General features: G+C 41.8%; 1 protein-coding gene across 3 annotated transcripts in view; it reads left to right on the top strand.

The window, feature by feature from the left end:
* tnfaip8l3 (tumor necrosis factor, alpha-induced protein 8-like 3) overlaps window positions 1–19,114 on the top strand; it is a 72,095-nt gene extending 52,981 nt beyond the window's left edge. For 2 of the 3 annotated variants that reach the window (XM_073033152.1, XM_073033154.1), the window contains exon 2: window positions 11,629–19,114. In XM_073033152.1, the coding sequence (XP_072889253.1) occupies window positions 11,629–12,194 (566 nt within the window). In that variant the 3' untranslated portion in view covers window positions 12,195–19,114. The remainder of the gene's footprint in view (window positions 1–11,628) is intronic. The other variant, XM_073033153.1, reaches the window with a different exon arrangement.
* Window positions 19,115–21,376: the final 2,262 nt, after the last annotated feature.

The raw sequence follows: 21,376 nt of genomic DNA, 5'->3' as shown, positions 1-21,376 counted from the left end.
GAAAGTTCATATCAACTAGAACCAACTTCAAATGTGACATTTCATACAAAGAACCAGCAGCAATAAACCATAGCCAACAACAAAAAGGGAAAAAATAATTACTAGAAAATGCTTTTAACAGAGTCATAGAGCAATTTATTATCAAAGTCCATGCATGTCAACACATTCTAAATTGAAATTTATTTTCTTGCAGGCACTTACCAGAAAATTTAAAAAAATACGATAGAAAATTTAAAAATACAATAAAAGACTGACAAATCCAGAGCCAAACCTCTAAAGAGGCTTATCAAACAACATTTAAAGCTAGGCCTTACAACAAATATTGGGTAAAGTCTGAACAAAGAATAGGGTTTTAAGAAACCTCCTAAAGGAATGCTATGCACCAAGAAAAAAATAAAGCCTGTGCCTTGGATAAAATATCTCTTCTGGCATTGTAACAACACACAGAAACCAGTCCAGCACAGGTCTAGCCATGGAATTGGCATAGCCTACTTTAATAGGGTTCCCAATGTGCATAAAAGGAATCATTCTGTTTCCAACTTCATTTAGTCAGCAATGAAATAACAGTACAGTACATGCTGTGGGCCATTTTTAGATTAAGACATAGGCTTGCAGCCCTCTGTGTCTTGAAATAATAGAACACCAACTCAAGATGTGCTTGACTAGAGAAAGCCACGGACTGCCCTGATACTTTGAAAAAATTCTGCTTTTTTCAGCCATTGTTTTAATACAATCCTAATCTCTGAGCAGTAACAGGTCCAGCTATCATGGATCCACTTTTAAACGTAATCCTCATCCCAGCCCCAATGAAACAGATAGTAATTCTATTTTTTAGTTCCTCGTTAGGCCTCAGACAAAGGCTCTGTGTCTCTGGGCGAAGGTTAGGTGTAGAGTCATAGGGCTGTACCCAACATAGAACCAGGCCCTTTGGTCCATTATGTCTAACTGTCCACCATTTCTCTCTGTACTAATCCCACGTCTACATTAATCCCATATCCCACTGTGCCCCGTTCTTACATTCCTGTAAAGATATCTCCTAAATGTCACTGTTCCTTCCTCATCCACTTCCATTGTCAGCCCATTACAGGTATCAATACTTCTGTGCAAAAAATACTCCCCCTCAGATCTCAAGGGGTGATGCTGTATTGTAGCAGATAAAGTACTGCTATTACAGTGCCAGTGACACAGGTTCAATTCCCGCTGCTGTCTGTAAGGAGCTTGTAAGTTCTTCCCGTGACTGTGTGAGTTTTTCTGGATAGTACGGTTTCTTCCCACATTCCAAAGACTTAAGGGTTAGTAGATTAATTGGTCACGTGGTTGTAATTCGGCAGCACAGGCTCATTGGGCCAGCAGGATATGTTACTGTGCTATATTTCTAAATAAATAAAATCTCCTTTAAGCTTCCTCCCCCTTCACCTTAAACCTGTGCCCCTATTTTAGACACCACTACCATGGAAAATAGATGCTGGCTGTCTACCCTACCTATGCCTCTCACAGTTTTATATACCTCTATCATGTTTCCGCTCAAACCCCTTTGCTCCAGGGAAAACAGGCCCAGTCTCTCAAACACACACAAAATACTGGAGGAACTCAGCAGGCCAGGCAGCATCTGTGGAAAAGAGTGAACAGTCAATATATCGGGCCGAGATCCTTCATCCAGACTGGAGAAAGAAGATGAGAATTCAGAGTAAGAAGGTGGGCGGAGGGGAGGAAGAAATACAAGGTAGTAGGTGATAGGTGAAATCGGAGGGAGGGGGGAAGGGTGAAGTGAAGAGCTGGGAAGTTGATTGGTGAGAGAGATGAAGGGCTGGAGAATGGGGAATCTGATAGGAGAGGACAGAAGGGGGAGGAGCACCAGCGGGAGGTGATGGGCAGGTAAGGAGATAAGGTGAGAGAGGGAAATGAAAATAGGGAATGGTGAAGGGGGGAGGGGCAATTACCAGACGTTCAAAAAAATCAGTATTTGTGCCATCAGGTTGGAGGCTACCAAGACGGAATATAAGTTGTTGCTCCTTCAGCCTGAGTGTGACCTCTTTGAGACAGTAGAGGAGGCCATGAACTGACATGTCGGAATGGGAATGGGAAGTAGAATTTAAATGGGTGGCCACTGGGAGATCCCACTTTTTCTGGCCGATGAAGCGGTCTCCTAATCTACGTCAGGTCTCACCGATATACAGGAAGCCACACCGGGGGTACCGGAGCATCTGTAGATTTCCTCTTGTTCGTGCCCAGTCTATCCAATGTCTCCTGATATCTATCACAATGAAACTATTCATTGTGTCAAGGACCAAAGTACCTTGAGCCTTGGCAGCCCCTCCTACAAAATCTAGTCAAAGTACATGTACTTGACATACTTATCAGAAGACAGAGGGCGGTTCATGTCCTGGAACCCTGCAAATCTAATATTAGCAATGGTTCTGTCATTTTGTTGTCCTCTGCCTCTGAAATCCATTCCATTGGCTGCTACATAGGAATTGAATTTCTCAGTAAAAATGCTTAAATAAGAAAGTCAAGCTAAATTATGCATATCCCTGGTTATTATTCTGCCAAATTCTTTGAGTGCAAGGTGAGCTTCTGATATGATACCAGGGATAAGGGTTGCAGATACAGAGGGAACCAAAGAGGTGTGGTACTTTCCTCCTTACCACAAAGAAGCTTAAGGGGAGATCTCTAAGAGGCAATTGAATTGAAGGAATCTGAGAGTGAAAAAGTGAAAATCATTTCTGCAGGCAGCAGGATCAGAATTTAAGGTAACTGAAGTGGAGCTGAAGATAAATCTCAAGGTGACAGTCACTACAATTTTGGAATGCATCGCTTGAAACTGGTGGAAGCAGCTTTATTGATAACCTTCAAAGAGGGCGAAAATATGGAAAGTGTCGAACAGCCGAATGAAAAATATGGACGAACACATCAAAGGAAAGAATTGCAGGGGAATAGAAGTAACTAGATAACAGCTTTCTATCAGTATTTTGTGCCTCCCTATAAATCCAAAACATTCACAGAAACAAATGCAAGCAATAGGAAGTGTAACCACCTCAATTGTATGGTACTGGTCAGCTGACCAACAGGAATTGTGCCAGCAACAGCATGAAGCTATTGTCCTTAGCCATTCACTGTCCTATGTTTAAGTTGCCCCATCTAGTTTTCTTACTTATAGCTGTCAGATGCTTAAAGTTTCAATGAAAATGAAAACTAAATCTTTCCTTTGAACTTGTGCATTGGGATCGAAATCCCGGGGGTGGTGGGGGGGGGGGGGGGGGTGGATGCGGATTGTCAGAATGGTGGTAGATTAGGAAAGGTGTAATGAGACCTGGATGGCCTTGTACAATGACAGTAATCAAGCAAATGCAGCAAGCACTAAAGAAGGCAAATGACATGTTGGCAGGCACAGTGAGAGCCTTCAGTATTGCTTCAAGGATGTCCCACTGAAATTGTACAAGGCCTCGGTGAAACTGCACCTTGAGTATCGATGATGAAGGGTCCAAAATGTCAAATGTTTATTCCCCTCCATAGTAACCTTTCAACCATCAGGCTCTCGAACCAGCGTGGATAACGTCACTCATTTCCACACTGAACCGATTCCACAACCTATGGACTCACTTCCAAGGACTCTACAACTCATATTCTCTGTATTATTTATTTATCTGTTCATTATTATTGTATTTGGACAGTGTCCTCTTTTGCACGTTGATTGTTTCTCAGTCTTTTTGTGTAGCTTTTAGTTTATCCTATTGTATTTATTTGTTCTGCTGTGAATGCCTGCAAGAAAATGAATCGCAGGCTGACGTACACGTGCTTTGATTATAAACCTACTTTGAACTTTGACCCGCTGAGATTTTCCAGCATTGTGTGTGTGCCGCTCAAGATCTCTTGTGTTCTTGAGTATTGTGTATAGTTTTGATCCACGCATCCATCAGGGGTGGAGGCAGCGTCGGAGAGTAAGTTCAGTGAAAGTCTGGCACATGAAGGGAGATTAGAATTATTGGATTATATTCGCCAGAGGATAGAAGAATGTGAGGGCTACTAGATACAGGAAGGATATTCCTGTCTTCGGAAGGCCAGAACTGGAATCATCACTGCTTATGGATAGGAGGTGGGCCATTTAGAATAAGATGAGGAGAAACGGGTTCATTCAAAGAATGCTGAAGCTGTGAAAATGAACACAGAAGACACACAAGGCCAAGTCACTGAGGAGGCTCATGAAAAGGTTAGGTATGGTCCTCAGAGTTAAAGGGATGAAAGCAGGAAAAGAGTACTTGATTTTCGAAAATCAACAATGATCATATTGAGCAGCAGGGTTGGCTCAAAAGGCCAAGTGGCCTACATCTACTTGTATTTTCTATGTTTCTCTGATTCACTCATCCTGTTTGTCTCCTTGAAGCTTCTTTCGGTCGCCCTTGGTACTCATAATCCCACCTGGTTTTGAATTATAAGCAAATGTGGAAGTAAGGCATTTGGACCCCTCAGTAAAATCATTGACGTCAATGGTGAATAGTTGGGCCCCAGGCACCAACACTTGCTGGTCACAGCCTATCAGTCCGAGGGAAGTACGATCTTTTCTCTCTCTCTCCACTGTCAGCTCCCCAACCAGTTCCCAGCCCATTTCAGTACATTATCCTCAATTACCCTCACATGCTCTGACAAGCCATTTCATGGTACTAAGAGCTGCTCTTCCCCTCCATCTCTATGTCATGAACATAAAATGGGGGGTTTGATTGCTGCTGTCTTCTTGTTCTCATTCACATTTGGACCCTGACTGACCCTCCCCAGTGTTTTTGTTCCTGGCATCCTTGTTTTCTACATTTGTCCTGTGGCTTATTCATTTCATATTTAAATCACCGCTCGCTCCTCGGTCTATCCAGACTGAACTCTGCCTCAACTATTTTTGCTGTCACTAATGCTTTTCCTCAAATGGAAAAAAAACATTTATTTCTCTAACAGAAAGCATCCAAGGGCTCTGGTTAGATCAGCCACTCAATCCAGACCCAATTCTTATAGGAAAGTTGATTATTGTAACAAGGTATTATGAATTAAAATCAGAGTGCTAACAGAGTGGCAGCTTCCCTCTGGACTAACAGTATCAGCTCAGGGCCAGATCCGAACATGATTTTATTATTGTTAAACAGCTGACATTTCTAAAGATTTAAAGATAAAATATAAAGATGAGCTTTATTTGTCGTATGTACATCAACACAACAAAACATACAGGGAAATGTGCTGTTTGCGGCAACGACCAATGGAGTCCAAGGATGTGCTGGGGGCCGCCCGCAAGTGGCACCATACTTCCAACAGCAATATAGCATGTCTACAACTTATTAACCCATAGGTCTATGGCACTGAGGCTATGAAAACTGCCCCAGCTCTTGAACTCCGCGCCCACTAATATGATGAACTGAACGTTGAGGCTTTAGGCCTACTCCGGGCTGCTACGGAATTTGGATCTGAGGACTCAATTTTTCATTCAGATTGCTGTTCACTTAAATTGTTTGCATGATTAGTGTTTTTTTCTTTCTCTTGCATATCAGGAGTTGGTGTAATATTTTTATTTTTATTCTTTTTCTTTAATTGGGTTCTTTTGGGTTTCTTGCTTTGTAGCTACCTGAGAGCAAACAAATTTCAAGGCTGTATAATTTAGACATTCTTTGATTATAGATGTACTTTGAATCCTTGAACGTGGGAGAAAGCGGAAGCACACACAGTTATGGGGATCACATATAAACCCCTTACGGACAGTGGTAGGAATTGAACTTCACAGTAGCACTGTAAAGCATTATGTGTGCCTTAGCGTACTGCTTCCAGAACTAGAGCACATGATCCGCTAAAACAACACTGATTTCCACTTACATGCAGGATCAATTGCAGTGCTCACCCAGAATGGTCAAGACTTCTCCTGCAGACAACATCACTAAAAGAGATTAAGAACCAGAAGCATCAGGCACTTTACAACTGCTCTGTGATTCAGACTCCATTGTTTTAAACCTTTCGTCACTTCCATCAATTAGTGTGACCTCTTGAGTCGGGCATGATGTTCTGTTAAGGGGTTGTCTATTGGTGGGCATTCCGGTAGCTGTACAGGCCGATCTGCAATCCTCATATTTTAAGGGGCTCCCAGAACTTACAACCCTGTCCCCATCACCATTTTCTGACCACCACAGTACTTAATCCGGGATGTTAGGGTGGATTTGTTAATGGAAGAACGGCTGTGTATGACTTTGTTTAAGGTGGCAAAGAAGTGAGGAAACTGGATTTCTCTGAGAACTATGGGCTGAAAGGCCTTCTCCCATGTTATAAGAAAATATGACAAAAATAGAAAGATTAGGGATTTACTCAGCTTTGATAGAATGTGAATCTAGACAATGGTTATTCTCCTTTTGTTGAACTATCCAGAGCCCACATTTGAATTAGCTGCTGTGGATTGTTTAGGAAATTTATATGCATTGTGTATGGAACAACATAGAGCAATGTGCAGTTATTCCACAACTGGTAACATGATATTGACCATGATGTGAAATCAGCCAAGGAACCTTACAGTAAGTGTCGCAGTGTTGCTAAGGAGCTCCTTGAGACACATTACACCTGACCAGCGAGTAAAGTTGTGAGCTTCTGCATAAGTTCTCAGTAAAGCACTGAGGAATTGTTACATATGGGAGCATCGGGTGAGAAAAAGCACTTAAAGGGAGTCTATTAAGGAAGAGGGTGCTTTCTAATCCGAGACTAACATAATTTGTTTATTTATTTGTATTTAGCAATAAACCCACTCGGCCTAGCAGGCCTGTACCGCCCAATTACATCCATGTGACCAATTAACCCTAGTAACCTGTATGTCTTTGGAATCTGGGAGGATGAAACCCACACAGTCATGAGGAGAAAGTCCTTACAGACCGTGGTGGAGTTGAACGCGGACTGCTGGCACTGTAATAGCCTTGCGTTAACCACTAAGCTACCACGCCACCCTAAATCACTCCTCCTTCCTCACTCTGTCCAAACTGACCTTTTTCAAAGTGATTTAACGTCACTTTTAAGTATGGCTTTTTCTTTTGCAACCTTTGTTGACTTATGTGTGAAAAAGAACACCTGCAGCAGTGATCAGGGTGACAGGTGACCTTGTATGTCCCTGGCATGATGCACAGCATACTATTAAACATCTTAAAATGTGTTGACTTTGCACTGGGGAGAGCTGGGGACAGTCAGTGAAGCCCTCCAAACTCCTGAGCTGTAACTCTCATTATCCCTGAGAAGTTTAATGTGCAGGCAGACACGGGATGAGTTGATTACTGTGGCTGGTATGTGAATCCACACAATTGATATTCAACCAAGGCCTCATTTCTACAGGGAGCTGACACGTCTGGCCATGGGATGGCAGAGTTCGTTCTAAAATTTAGGGTTTGAAGCTGTTTGCATTGGATTTTTATGTTCTCCCTGTGCGGTTTCTGCCAGATGCACTGATTTCCAGACACAAGCCAAAGGTATACTGGCACCTTGACTGGGGCTACTGTAAATTATCCCTTGGTGCAGATGAGAGAAAGGAATCAGGAGGGAATTGAAGGGCATGTGACTGTAGAGATCTCAGAACCACAGAGAAATTAAAAGAGGGAGAATGGAACTGATGGAAGTAGTCTGCTGGGAGCTGACATAGAGTCACAGAGAAGGACAGCACAGCAACAGGCCCTTTGGCCCATCTAGTCTGCACCGAACCACTTAAACTGCCTACTCACATTTACCTGCACCAGGACCATAGCCCTCCGTACCCCAGCCATTCATGTACTGACCCAAATTTCTCTTAAACATTGAAATCATTTGTACTGATAGATTGGTCCACATCTCACGTTGCTCTGAGTGAAGAAGTTACCACTCATGTTCCCCTTAAACTTTTCACCTTTCACACTTAACCCATGACCTCTAGTTGTAATCCCACCCAACCTCAGTGGAAAAAGCCTGCTTGCATCTACCCTGTCTAAACCCTCATAATTCTGTTTACCTCTATCAAATCAACTCTCAATCTTCTACGTTCCAAGGAATATAGTCCTAACCTATTTAATCTTTCCTTATAACTCAGGTCCTCCAGGCTCAGTAACATCCTTGTAAAGTTTCTCTGTTCTCTTTCAACCTAACTTAGATTGTTCCTGTCGGTAGGTGACCAAAACTACACACAATACTCCAATAAGGCCTCACAAATGTCTCAAATAACATCAACATAACATCCCATCTCCTGTACTCGGTACTTTGATTTATGAAGGCCAACGTGCCAAAAGCTTTCTTTATAACATGGAACCAATGTCTGTAAGGTGGTAAGTGATGTGGCTTTCCTTGTCTGGACTTTATAATCCATCATCCTATCCCTCAGCTCCCCCATCCCATGTCTCATTGGCACTAAGCAAATGAGTATCCAAAAGCAGGAAGTAAACAAGTACGAAAATTAGAATGACCGGTGACAGGTTATAAATGGACTGTTTCGATGAAGCAGCTTTCGAAGTTAGTTCATCATTACTTAACACGGGAAATTCTGGAGTTCCCTATCACTCAAGCAAACTGGACGAGTAGCCAGAGGTCTGGGACATTGTTCAGAAGGCCAGAGTTCAAATTCTATCTTGGCAAGTGGATAATTAAATACAGCTAGAATTAAGCAAATAATTAAGATAGTTATGAAATCACTGGATTGTTGAAAAAAGAATGCTCATTAATGGATGGAAGGAAATCTACCATCCTAACTCCATCTGACCTGAAAATGAACGTCGACACACATTTGGTAGGTTGGAGTTGGAGATGGACAGGAAGTATCAGCTTTGCCTATGAACGATCAAATTTAAAAAACTGCTAGTATTACTGCCAGTTTAATATCCTCTTCTACATTTTACTCTGAATTCCCCTTATTTTGAAATTATTTAACTCCTTTTGAGGAACTGTCATGGGTTTTCCTGGAAATCCAAGTATACCACATCATACAATTTACCATGATACGTCATAAGAAAGAAAGCTGCAAGAATGGTAATTAATTGGTAGGGAAAAGACCAGGGCCACATAGAGGCTGCTCCTCACCATGACAGAGCAACACTATGACCAAACACTAACAACTTATGTACCTGCACCCTTGGGAGAGTCAAAGTATTTTGACAACACTTCTGCATATCACACAGGAGGTATTACATAGGGCAATCACACTTCTAAAGTAGATTTAAGCAGAGACAGACTTGTGTCTCGAGACAATCCAAAGCCCCTATGAACATCAATGTGGCAATGACCTGAGAAGATAAGCAAGTAGCTGGAGCACAAGATTGACACACAAAATGCTGGAGGAACTCAGCAGATCAGGCAGCGTCTGAACATGGAGATAGACAGTTGATGAGTTGGGTCAAGATCCTTCATCTAGACTGAAAGATAGAGAGGACACAGACAATATAAAAGGGTGGATGGAAAGCGTGCATTAAGCTCTAGCAAGTGGTACGTGGATCTCAATCCAGATGAACAGGGGGGTGATAGGCCGACGAGGGAAGGATAAGTGGAAATAGCACCAGAAACTGGAAGGTAATAGATGGAAGTCTTCTCTGAAGATTGTCATCTTGACGTGGTCTTGTGAGCTCCTGAGATCCCGAGAGTGATGTCACCTAGAGTTTAGCCATCAGGCACTTAGTTCCTAGTAGGGTCACTAAGGGCAAGGGGGAGGTTCCAGGCAAAGGGCGATCCAACCAAGATTTTAGTGATGGACCTGGTGGAAGATGATGACTCATCTCAATGTCAGTGAAGACAGAGGAAGGCTGCAGCAGTGAAGGACCCCAGTTGTCCTGTATTCTACGCCAATGGACCCTGACCCTGATCTATCAAGCACCGCCTGTGCATCAGCCTTCCCACGTGAAACAAAATCACACACAGGCATTCTCCATTTTTGAGGATCCCACGTCGGTCTCCATGGCCATCTGAAGACCCAACAGACAGCCTTTTGGAAGAACATCATACTCGACTGGAATGATCGCACTGCTACCATTTTTTTTTGGAACACTTACTTTCTCGGGAGGGCAATAGCATTTGCTCATAGGCCAGGAATGCTTCACCAAGTGCAAATTCCTGAAAAAAGGATATAAATCCACGCTATTGCATTGATTCATTTGCAAACCAGAGGCTCCCAGCACATTAAATTTTTAAAGCTGGAACTGCAATGAAGTCCTTCACCATTTGACTAATATGGCACAGTACCAGGCAGAAAATTAATCATCAGATGCTCCCCCTTCCCTTTCTATTCACAGACTAGAATGGGAATGAACCACTTTCCTTTATTTTATACTAAATCTGCTTTGCTAAATATCAATAATTTTTCTATGTCTTGAAATACAGATCCTAATGAAATAATTTGTTTGCCCTTCTGTGAAATGCTATGGGAACTTTTGCATGCCCCAATAACAGGCAATGGCATCTTCCCCTAAACAGTGCTACATCCTCGTGAGTGCTGTTTGTTACACTTCGGTCCCTGGCGTGGACTCGAACCCACAGCAGCTGGGAGTTGCTATAACCGCTTACAAATGTTGACTAAATTATTGTGCTATTTCTGGCCATTATTTGTTCTATTTCAGGCTTCCATCGTGGTTAGAAACAGTGATTAAAGATCAGTCATTAGCACTGTGAGATTCATTGTGGGTCTTCTACAATATATGAAAAGAACAACTATAAATGCTATTTAAAGCTACAGTGGGCTTTAAGGTTGGAAGTGAGTGTGGAGTCACAGGTTTAAACTGACCAGTTTTGGACTGACATTATGAAAGTGCCTAGATCTCCACATTGGGTAATGGAAATAGAGAGGGACAATTCAAGACACGCTTGAGGCTGTGGGAGAATGCCTGAAATGATGATGAAGTGTTGTTGTGCAGAACAATCCTCTTTTCAATTTGAACCTGATAAGAACCTCTTGATCCACAGCTATCTAAATGGCTCATCAGACTAATATATTTAATAGAAAGAACCCAACTTTATACAGGAACTTCTCTTATCTTTTTAAGACCACCCCAAAGTGCTTTGCAATAGCTTTGAAATTGTATCATAGGAAATTGGGAGACAGTGCAACTCCCATAAACAACTAGATTACCCAACTTAGTAATATTATATCGGTTACTAAGGATACATCTTTGCTGCTGTTCAAAATAATATTTATATGGACCACTGCAGTCACTTGCAAGCTAATGGTCCCTCAGTTAATGAGTTATCTAAAAGACAAAGCCTCAATACTGTGGTGGTGTGTCCAATTAGACCACGGGTTCACAACCTTTTTAATACCATGGACCAATACTATTAAGCAAGGGGTCTGTGGACCCCTGGTTGGGAACCCCTGATCTAGACCTCTGTCATCAGCTCTACACTCTGGTTCTTGAACTCTCTACTTTTCAACATTCAGATGCAACCAAATCCATTTAGATATAGTCTGTTACCACAGTATTATTGAGATAACTATCTTAATAAGGGGAATCCACATGAGTATGCAAAAGAGAAAGTAAAATGATTTGCTAATAAAGTAAAATAAGCTGAGACAGGATGAGTGCAATGGCGCTGGGTGTATGATAGCCTACTATTGTGCTGGGGACTTGCATGAACTGCCTTATGAAAATCCTTTGTGATCAACATTCTGTTTATCCTTTATTTTCACAGCAGGAATTGAAACCTTTAATTCCAAAAGCTTGGCCTTACAAGCTCAGAAGAAAATCCTCACCAAAATGGCCACCAAGGTGGTAGCCAATATGCTCATTGACGACACAAGCAGCGACATCTTGGACGAGCTGTACAAGGTAACCAGAGAGTACACAAACGACAAGAAGGAAGCCCACAAAGTCTTGAAGGACTTGATCAAGATTGCTTTGAAAATCGGGATCCTCTACAGGAACAATCAGTTTAACAAGGACGAAGTGGAGATTGTGGATAAATTCAAGAAGAAGCTAAACCAGGCTGCCATGACGGCGGTGAGCTTTTATGAGGTTGAGTTCACGTTTGACAGAAGCATCCTGGCGGAGCTGCTGAATGAATGCAAGGACTTACTGCACGAACTGATTGAGCGCCACCTCACCCCCAAATCCCACAGCCGCATCGATCACGTGTTCAGACTCTTTGCAGACGTGGAATTTCTCTCTGAATTGTACAATCCCAATGGCGTATACAAAGAGTCGCTGCAGAAAATCTGTCACGGCGTCAACAAACTGCTCGATGAAGGAATCATCTGAACTCTGCAGCCCCCAAAATTGGAAAGCATTTGACTTGTTCATCATTTAAATGGACCACTTCTGTTGTTTGTATCTGGGTGCCACAGCAAATCCTCTTGTCTGAGTGTTATATTCTAGGTGTTTGCATTTAAAAACAAACCAGTTTGTGATTAAATATGTTGTTTTGAAGAAAGAGTGAATTATCTGCTGTGCCAACGTGTGTTAACGAGCTTTTGTTAAATGCTTTTTCACTTGCACATAGTGAGATGCTTTCAATTCTGCTGCTCCAAATCTAAGGTATATTCCAGCCTAGTAACCCAGTTTAAAGTTGGAAAATGTATCATGGATTCCCAAACCATCTATAGAATTCTGAAGATCCAAGAATAATTTAGGCCAATAGGTATCATTAGCTGCTTTACGAGAATTTAGATGTTTTACAGTACAGGACATTTGGTTCATTGTGCCTGTGCTAGCCCTCCAAGTGCCATTCACTTTGTCCCTATTTTTCTATCTATTCTCCATTTTAGGTTTCCTTTACTTGTTGCCTTTTAAAACCTATTTTAGATAGTGCTGCTGTTAAGATGTTGTACTTAAAAAAAATTAAATTCACCTATCTTACAGTCAGAGATCAAGAAATACACATGTTTTGGTCTTTCTAAAAGTCCTGGTTTTCCACTAACACGGTTAAAAAAGCCTATTACTCCCAGAATCTCAGAGACACGATACATGGGTCCAGATTCTGCTTTCAGAATTGTGAGCCTCAGTTAATAATTTGTAAGATGGAGCTTTGTGTTTGATCTTCAGCTCCAAGGATGACATACAAGGCAAGTTCTTATATGCGCAGGTACTGTAGATGTTGAGGCGTGACTCTGTTAAAATGGGAGAAAGCTTTGAGTAGAATACAAATATGTCTCAGAATAGCAACGCAGTGCCAGGAAGGAAATAACCAACCTGCACTATCACCTAAAACAACTTATTGTGAGAACGTCACCAGACATCATTTCTCTCCTTTCTGCATCCCTCTTTTTGGTAGAATCCCTCAAGATACCAGGGGTTACTAGATTCAAAGTACACTTATTATCAAAGTATGTCTACGTTTTACAACCTTGAGATTAGTCTCTTTACAAAGAAATCCAGAAGAACCCATATAAAAAAGACCAACAAACACCCAATGTGCAGAGAGTAAAAAAAACAAATCGTGCAAAGCAATAAAAGATTCAGTGAAGACAGAATTCAAGGGTCTGTCTCGTGAAATCATTATTCCTGCAGTGTAATAGAATCTAGATTGTGATCTTTCTTTTCCGCAAGTAATGGAAGTGGTAATCAAACCTGAAAAGACCATCTTGCTTCACAGATTTACTCTTTTATTCGCAGCCTTTTGATTGCACTGTTCTTTAACTGTTTTTACACATAGCCAATGCGCTAGTTTCCTAGGTAACGAAAGCCCTGCTGAAACAAATACTGCAAAAGACGAGCAGTCAAGCGGCAGGTTTAGGAAGTCGGTTTTCGTCACAGGTCATCTTCTGGTTCATCGGGTTTAGCCACATTTATGAGCGAATCTTGAATTTATACAATTTTTGAAGACTTGCTTTAAAACCGGTAATCCATTGAGACGTTGGTCAGTGGTCGCTTGTAATCAGATTGGACAGTGAATGCAGTTTATGGCCCATAAATACAGGGCTGATGTAACTGACAGCGTCAGTATTTGCAGCTAAAAGAAAACCTTGGGATGGTAATAATTGCCAAATCTATTGCAAGCCTGACTAAGGAATGATCAGCAAGATTATAACAGAAATAAGGACCTTAAGATCAATCAGAGGTATATTCTGCTTACCATGTGCAAATCCATAAAACACAGAGCTGGTGACTTTCATTAAATGCTGATGTAAAATTTTCGCTCACAAATTATCACCTTACTGTGAAGACATGACTAGGTCTTGTATGTCAACTGCATTTGTACAAGAGCTGTTAATATCTTTGTTTCTAATGAAACAGTGGACAATAGTCCTGTTAAAAGCAGGAACATCTTTTCACTGTTTAAACTTCTGTTGTGTGAAATATTTTCAGTGTTTTATTCACCCTTAACCTCTCACAGAATTTTGTAACCGGCAAGTGAATCTAATCATGAAATCAAGGAAATCAAAAAGAAATTGCAGACAGGAAACAAGGTGGCGCAGTGTTTTAATCACTGGCTTTTTGCCATTTGGTTCCAAGTTCAAATCTACTGCGGGCTGATGTAATGAAAGTCTCCTTTGTCTGTCGACTGCAAGAGTTCTATGTGAAATGAATGTAAGCATTCTCATTGCAGTTTCTGCCCCGGTACAAACCACAGCACAGAACAGCGCTGATCGACAATCATCACTCAGACCCTAGGACTGCTGGTCTGGAAAATGGAAGAAATGTTACATTGATGTAATAGAGGTTGCTGATTCATAGCTTAGCAGAGGAAGCTCTGCTCTGCATTCAAAGTGTTATAAAGCTCGATGCTGCTATTCAGTGACTGTAGCAGGAAAATAAATTTCCTACGATTCACGTCCCTCAACTATTTGTTAGCGACATGTGATAAAAAATCATTACATTGCAGCAATATCTTTAATAGGCATCCTAATAAATATTATAACAGTTGCACCCCACCTAACCAGAGGAAATCCCAGTGTATTCTTTTCAAAATAAAGTAGAATTTGCATTGTTATACAACTAATTGTTGTATTCATATAATTCTTCAACCTGGAGCCCAGAATTAACTCAGCTGTAAATCCATAAATTAAATCTTTGTGGGTATTCTAGTTCCATTCTAATGGACTAGCTAATTGCACAATAGTGACACACAATATAGCAGTAATTCAATCAGTAATTCAACAATTTATAGGCAATACCAGTTTATCACTGACAGATCCATCTGTCAAGGCCACACCTTTTTTTGCATGAGGCAAACGGATTGCAGTATTTTGTCATTAACGCTTTAAATTTGTTTGATTCAAAGTTAGGAGAGATTGGCGTTAGGTAACACAACACCTTTCCATTCCAAACCAGTGATGGAATCTAGCAATCAGTAAACATGCAACAATGCTGAACAAATCCAACCTCAGACACCTTGGCAGTATACACTATGTGCCTTTTTTACAACTCAGTCTATATATTTTGGTGGTGGTGTCCCCAATGCTAAATCTAAAGGTGCGGACTTGTGCACCGGAGAATGGACTGTAACACATTAGAAATGATCGAAGCCCATCAGAAAACCAGGCTTTGACCCAGACCCAACTATTCACTCAAAAAGAAGTGGGAGTAGGAAGTTTGCAACTGCTCCTACTTTGTGGATAAATTTCAGTTTGCATAAGCACATGTATTACACACATAAATTTGACAGGAACCATTCCTAAGGCCATGGCACACAGCCCACACAAGTAATCATGATTAAGTGATCTCAGTCTCAAATTATACTCTATAGACTGCATGGAAGATGAAGAACATGAACAGTGATAACTGGAATGAACTACAAACACAACAAACTAACCAGGATTCGTGCAATGGTCATAATAATAAATGCCCCATGAATTCACGGGCATTTAAAATTCCTAGCAAGACCACCATTCAATGCTTAGCAGTTACATCCCTGGCTCGTTCCAGCTGAAAATCAAGTTGTATTCGAGTGGAGGTTCAGCTTGGAAATTCCCAGATTTGTGTTCTTTACTAGCAGAAAGCACTGCAGATGACGGGGAATCTGAACCCTTAATCACTTAACCATTGCAACATTTAAATTCAGCCATTCAATGCCTAAATTAACTTAGTGCCAGCTACAAAAAAAAGATGAAGCTTTGATAAAGTGGTATCCTTCCATTCGAAAATATTGCTTAATTCCCCTTTGATGTGAAGGATGCCATTCAGCCCATTGAGTCTATGCCAGCTCTGAGCATTCACACTAACCCCCGGCACCCACCTTATTTCTCTGTAACCCAGGGGATCCCAATCTTTTTTTATGCCATGGACCAATACCATTGGGCAAGGGATCCATGGACCCCAGGTTGGGGACCCATCCTGTATCGCTCACCCGTCAGGTTCCTTATTGATCTGCTTGTCAATCATCTACAGAAGGGAAGACACACAAAATGCTGGAGGAACTCAGCAAGCCAGGCAGCCTCTGTGGGAAAGAGTAAGCAGACGGCATCTAGGCCCAAGACCCTTCATCAGGACTGGAAAGAAAGTGAGGTCAGAGTAAGAAGGTGGCGGGAGGGGAGGAAGAAGTACAAGATGGTAGTTGATAGGTGAGACCGGGAGAGGGGGATTGAAGTAAAGAGCTGAGCCCTGGTTAAGGGTCTCGGCCCAAAACGGCGACTGTTTACTCTTTTCTATAGATGCTGCCCGGCCTGCTGAGTTCTTCCGGCATTTTGTGCAATCTGCCTTGGATTTCTAGCATCTGCAGATTTTCTCCTGCTTTGAGATCTACACAAGGGACAATTTACAATAGCTGACCTACACACCAGCACATCTTTGGAATGTGGAAAGAAAACACGTCGTCGCAGGAAGAACACACGAACTGCACACAGGTGGAACCAAAGGCACTGTAGTGCTGCACCCCAATGTGAATTCCTGTCCACAGTATAAAATGTAAAGTATGTTCTATCTTACATATCAGTCATTTCTATACAAGGATGCAAAATTAATTGGCAGGAAAAGACCAAGATCACTCAGAGGCTACTGCTCACCATGATGGAGCGACATTATGACCAAACACCAACAATGTTCTCCCCACCTGTTCCATCTGCCTCATCCCCATTTGAATTGGAGAGATTCTCAGGAGTCAGCTACCCCTTTGGCGCTAGACTCCCAAGATGGAGACACCTTTCCAAGATCTGTCTGTAGGAAAAGATTACCCGACAGGCAGAGGATGTCATTTTTATACCCATTCAATAATGTCCCATTTAGTCTTCTAAATTCGCAATACAGTTGTTAACTCTCAAGGAGCTAGGCACAGAATGCTTGGAGAAGGGCCCTGGACAGAAAGCAGTGGAACTTTAATAAGTAATCTATGTCCTATCTCAGTAGAGAAATTAAAAATACCAAGACATAAAAGTGAGGTTACAGCCAGAGAGCTCAACTAATTGAGTTGTTTTAAAAGATTAATGGATTAAATCGGGTGTGTGGGGAAGTTATTTCCTCTGATGGAGGAATATAGAATAAAAGGATTTAGGAGTGAAACAAAGAACTAGTTATTGCACAGAACTGGCTGTGAAAATTTGAACTTTCTACCTTAAAATGTCCAGATACTATTCCATTGAAAATTAAGTTAGAAATTGGTGTGAGCACTGAGGTGTACAATGCATTGCAGAACTACACTCAGTGGCCACTTTATGAGGTACACCCGTACACTTGCTTGTTAATGCAAATAACTAATCAGCCAATCACGTGGCAGCAACTCCACGCAGACGTGCTCAAAGAGATTCAGTTGTTTTTCAGATCAAACATCCGAATGGGGGAAGAAAGGTGATCTAAGTGACTTTGACCGTGGAATGGTTGTTGGTGCCAGACGGGTATCTCAGTAACTGCTGATCTGGTATTTTCACACACAACGGTCTCTCTAGAGTTTACAAAGAATGGAGAGAGAAACAAAGAAAAACATCCAGTGAGTTGCAGTTCTGTGGGTGAAAAACACCTTGTTAATGAGAGAGGTCAGAGGAAAATAGCCAGATTGGTTCAAGCTGACAGTAACTCAGTTTGGCCCGAAACGTCGACTGTACTTTTTCCATAGAGGTTGCCTGGCCTGCTGAGTTCCTCCAGCATCTTGTGTGTGTTGACTGCAGGAACATCAATCAGCTGTTCAGGCCTTCTCTGCCATTCGATTCAGTTGTGGCTGAGCTGTACATACACTCAATGGTCACTTTATGTACCCCATCCACTCCAAGGTTCAAGATGTGTTCAGAGATGCTGTTCTGACACCACTGTTGTAACATACATAGGTGAACCGGAGAGGGAACTGTCGATGTTTCAGGCCGAGACCCTTCAGCAGGACTGGAGAAAGAGAGATTAGGAGTAAAATACTCCCGATTTCACCTATCACCTTGTGTTTCTCCCTCCCCTCCCCCACCTTTCAGTTCTAGTCATCATCTTTTTTGTCCAGTTCTGCTGAAGGGTTTTGGCCCGAAACGTCGACTGTACTCTTTTTCCATAGATGCTGCCTAGCCTGCTGAGTTCCTCCAGCATTTTGTGTTGCTTGGATTTCCAGCATCTGCAGATTTTCACTTATTTGATGTTCATGCAGTGTATAGTTTGCCTTGCAAATGAGACATAAAAATGATGATCCATCCAGTTGATCAGAAGGATAATTCAATTGTGCTATTTTAAAGGGAGTCTTTCCTAGTATCCTTTCCAATAGTTGTGCTTTAATATGCAATACAGACAAGCAGGGACTGGTCATTTGACACTTGCTCATGGAATCTCACTGTACCCAATTCATCTGATCACAAAACACAGACCACGCTTCAGAATAACTCTTTAACCCAGTACTCCTTGGAATGTTACGAGGGTATGAAATGATTTCCTTAAACTTACACAGTTCTTCACTGTGACTCAATAGCTTCAGGAAATACATTTTAATTACAATGGCAGCTAATTCAAATGTTAAAGTTGGTTGCCTTTTGTGACCACTAGATCTTTCAGAAATCTTTTGAGATTTATCAAACTCCTAGGAGAATGTTAATACTTTCTGTACTTGATTTAGTTGTGTTTCCCTGTTAGATGAGGTTCAATTGCCTTGGTTGCTGTTCTAAACTGCATTGATTTGATATAATGTGCACATATATTGGGCGGAACATTCTGCAGCTGACTCTTCAATATACTTAATCATATTTTAGTACATCTGGTTCTAGCACTTAGCAGTCTGTATGAAATACCAGACATGTACTGTCACTTCCCTCTGAACTTAAATAAAGCATGGACCTACGTAATTAAGTGTAAAGAAGATTTTAATCATTTATCTTGGCACAGAGACTGCAAATGCTCAGTTAGATGGTGCTATGTTTTGTAATTTAGGTGTCCGAAGTTACAAAACAGAATTCTGAAATGTGAGCCTGACTTTGTGTTTACTTTGAGCGAGGCGCGCACGTATTACATGATGACGCATGCAATTCTTGCATTCTTACATATAACTCATAATTATTTAAATGAACAAGAATGTTTAATCAAACAATATAAATGCAAGATTACTCAAATATTGTGTGGCATCTGTTAGTCTCGAGAGACTATTGATCTACGCCTGGGAAGTCTTGCTTCAGTCTGTGCTTACGGTGAGGCGACGCTGGAGTGTCCTCGCCAGAGCGCAGGCCTGGGCAAGGTTGTACAGAAGATCGGCAGTTGCCCATGCAGCGAGTCTCCCCTCTCCATGCCACCGATGTTGTCCAAGGGAAGGGCAAGGGCCGATACAATTTGGTATCAGTGTCGTCGCAGGAGTTGCCAGTACGAGTTTGAAGGCAACATCGGACTGCCTTAGGGACTCCAGCTCTGGATTTGTCCTCAGGGATTATTCCTGAAGCCTTTTCCATGAGTGGGTATGGCCGCAAGGCAGCTGAGGTTTGAAATCAGAGTCTTCCCTCTCTTAGATGGACTGCCTTCCCAGGCTGACAAGCTCCATCTACCCGAAGCACTGGTTTTAAGGCACCAGGACCCGCCTTCATCCCTTCTCCAGTCAGTAGAAACAGTTCCACCGGCTTAGAGGCTAAACCACACGAGAAGGCCAGGAGTTGGACTTGGTTGTCAGAGGCTATTTGAGTCGCTGCCATGAGGAGCACTTTTAGGTAGTGGGAGCTTGTCCCCACTACCACTCCTCGGCTTGACAATCTTGGAACCAGTCAAATATTACTGAAATATGAAATACACAACACTCCTCCCTGCTTAGCTATAAACTCCAACTTAACAGAAGTCATCTCAACTATTTACACAGTATATTATATAATACAACTACTATATAGATATCCACAGCATAGTAAATTTTAAATTGTCCCATTTAATCGCTGTAGAGGGTTTCTTACTCTTGTGGAATAACGTCTTTCCTGACTGGGGGGGGGAAGGTCGTCACTCTGCGTCACAGGTGAGACTTGTGGCTGTGAAACAATCTCAGATTCTGGGTCTTTCCCATGATGGCTGTAGGAGTTGATTCTGAGATTGCAGGAAGCAATTCTGACAACTCCAGCCACTTTTCATCTCCTTCCTTTTTCTTATTCTAGTTTGTGCACCTTGATCTTGAGAAGATGCATTTAGCTCACTGGAGTGTTCTCTTATTAATCCTTCTATTGTTCCCATTACGATCTGATCTCTCCTCTTGGTTTCCTCATCCACAACATCATCTGACAAATCCTCTACTTCATATCTCCATTGACCCCTTTCTTTTTGGCCTTCCATTCATCCAGCTGGGCTTCGGTCTTTGCATCTATTTTTAAAAGCAGCTTTTTGTATCTGACTTGAAGTTCATACAATAACCTTAAAGCACACAGAGCAGATTCTGATTCTTTATAATCAAAAAAGGCCAAACACATGCAACTTTCCTCAAGCTCCTTGAACTCTCTTCCAGCTTAAAACCAAGCCACGTTTCACAAGTAACTGCCTGATTAACACATCAGAACATATCAGATATGTTGCCTACAAAAACTGTTGGAGTCAGACCTTCATCACTTTCATGATTCCTCTGAGCAGCAAGGCCCTTCCTTGGTCCAATATGTTCTCCAACCAGAAGTGCAAAGGTTAGCACCAACGCCTGTTAGACCTCTGCTGAACAATGGTTCATGGTGTACCGCATGGAGACAGTCATAGCATCATCCAGTACCTTTCATAATTCGCTTTCAGTTGTCTTTATTGCAGGGGGTGCGGCATGCAAATGGAGGACAGATATCCAATCAAGTTGTAGTTGTCTCAGCCAATCGTGCCCCCACAATGCTGGTCCTCCTCTTGTTTTTACTACATACAAGCTCAACGTGGCTTGTTGGTTGTTGTATTTCACTGTCACAAGTATCATCCTATTGGAGTTATCTTTTCTCCAATGCAAGTTCTTACTTGGATACCTGCAGGCTTTAGTTCAGTATCTTTGAGGAATGACTGAAACAGAGTCCAACTCCATTGTAATTTATTTGCCGTTCGCTTCCGCTGTAAGCCATGTTGCTTGCCTATTGTTAATTTTCACATTAAGAATCTCAAGGGTACTCAGCCCTGCGTCACTC

Source organism: Hemitrygon akajei, chromosome 30 (assembly GCF_048418815.1).
Source record: "Hemitrygon akajei chromosome 30, sHemAka1.3, whole genome shotgun sequence".
NCBI lineage: Eukaryota > Metazoa > Chordata > Chondrichthyes > Myliobatiformes > Dasyatidae > Hemitrygon > Hemitrygon akajei.
The sequence above is the reverse complement of the archived record's forward strand: the minus strand, read 5'-3'. Positions and strand labels throughout refer to the sequence as shown.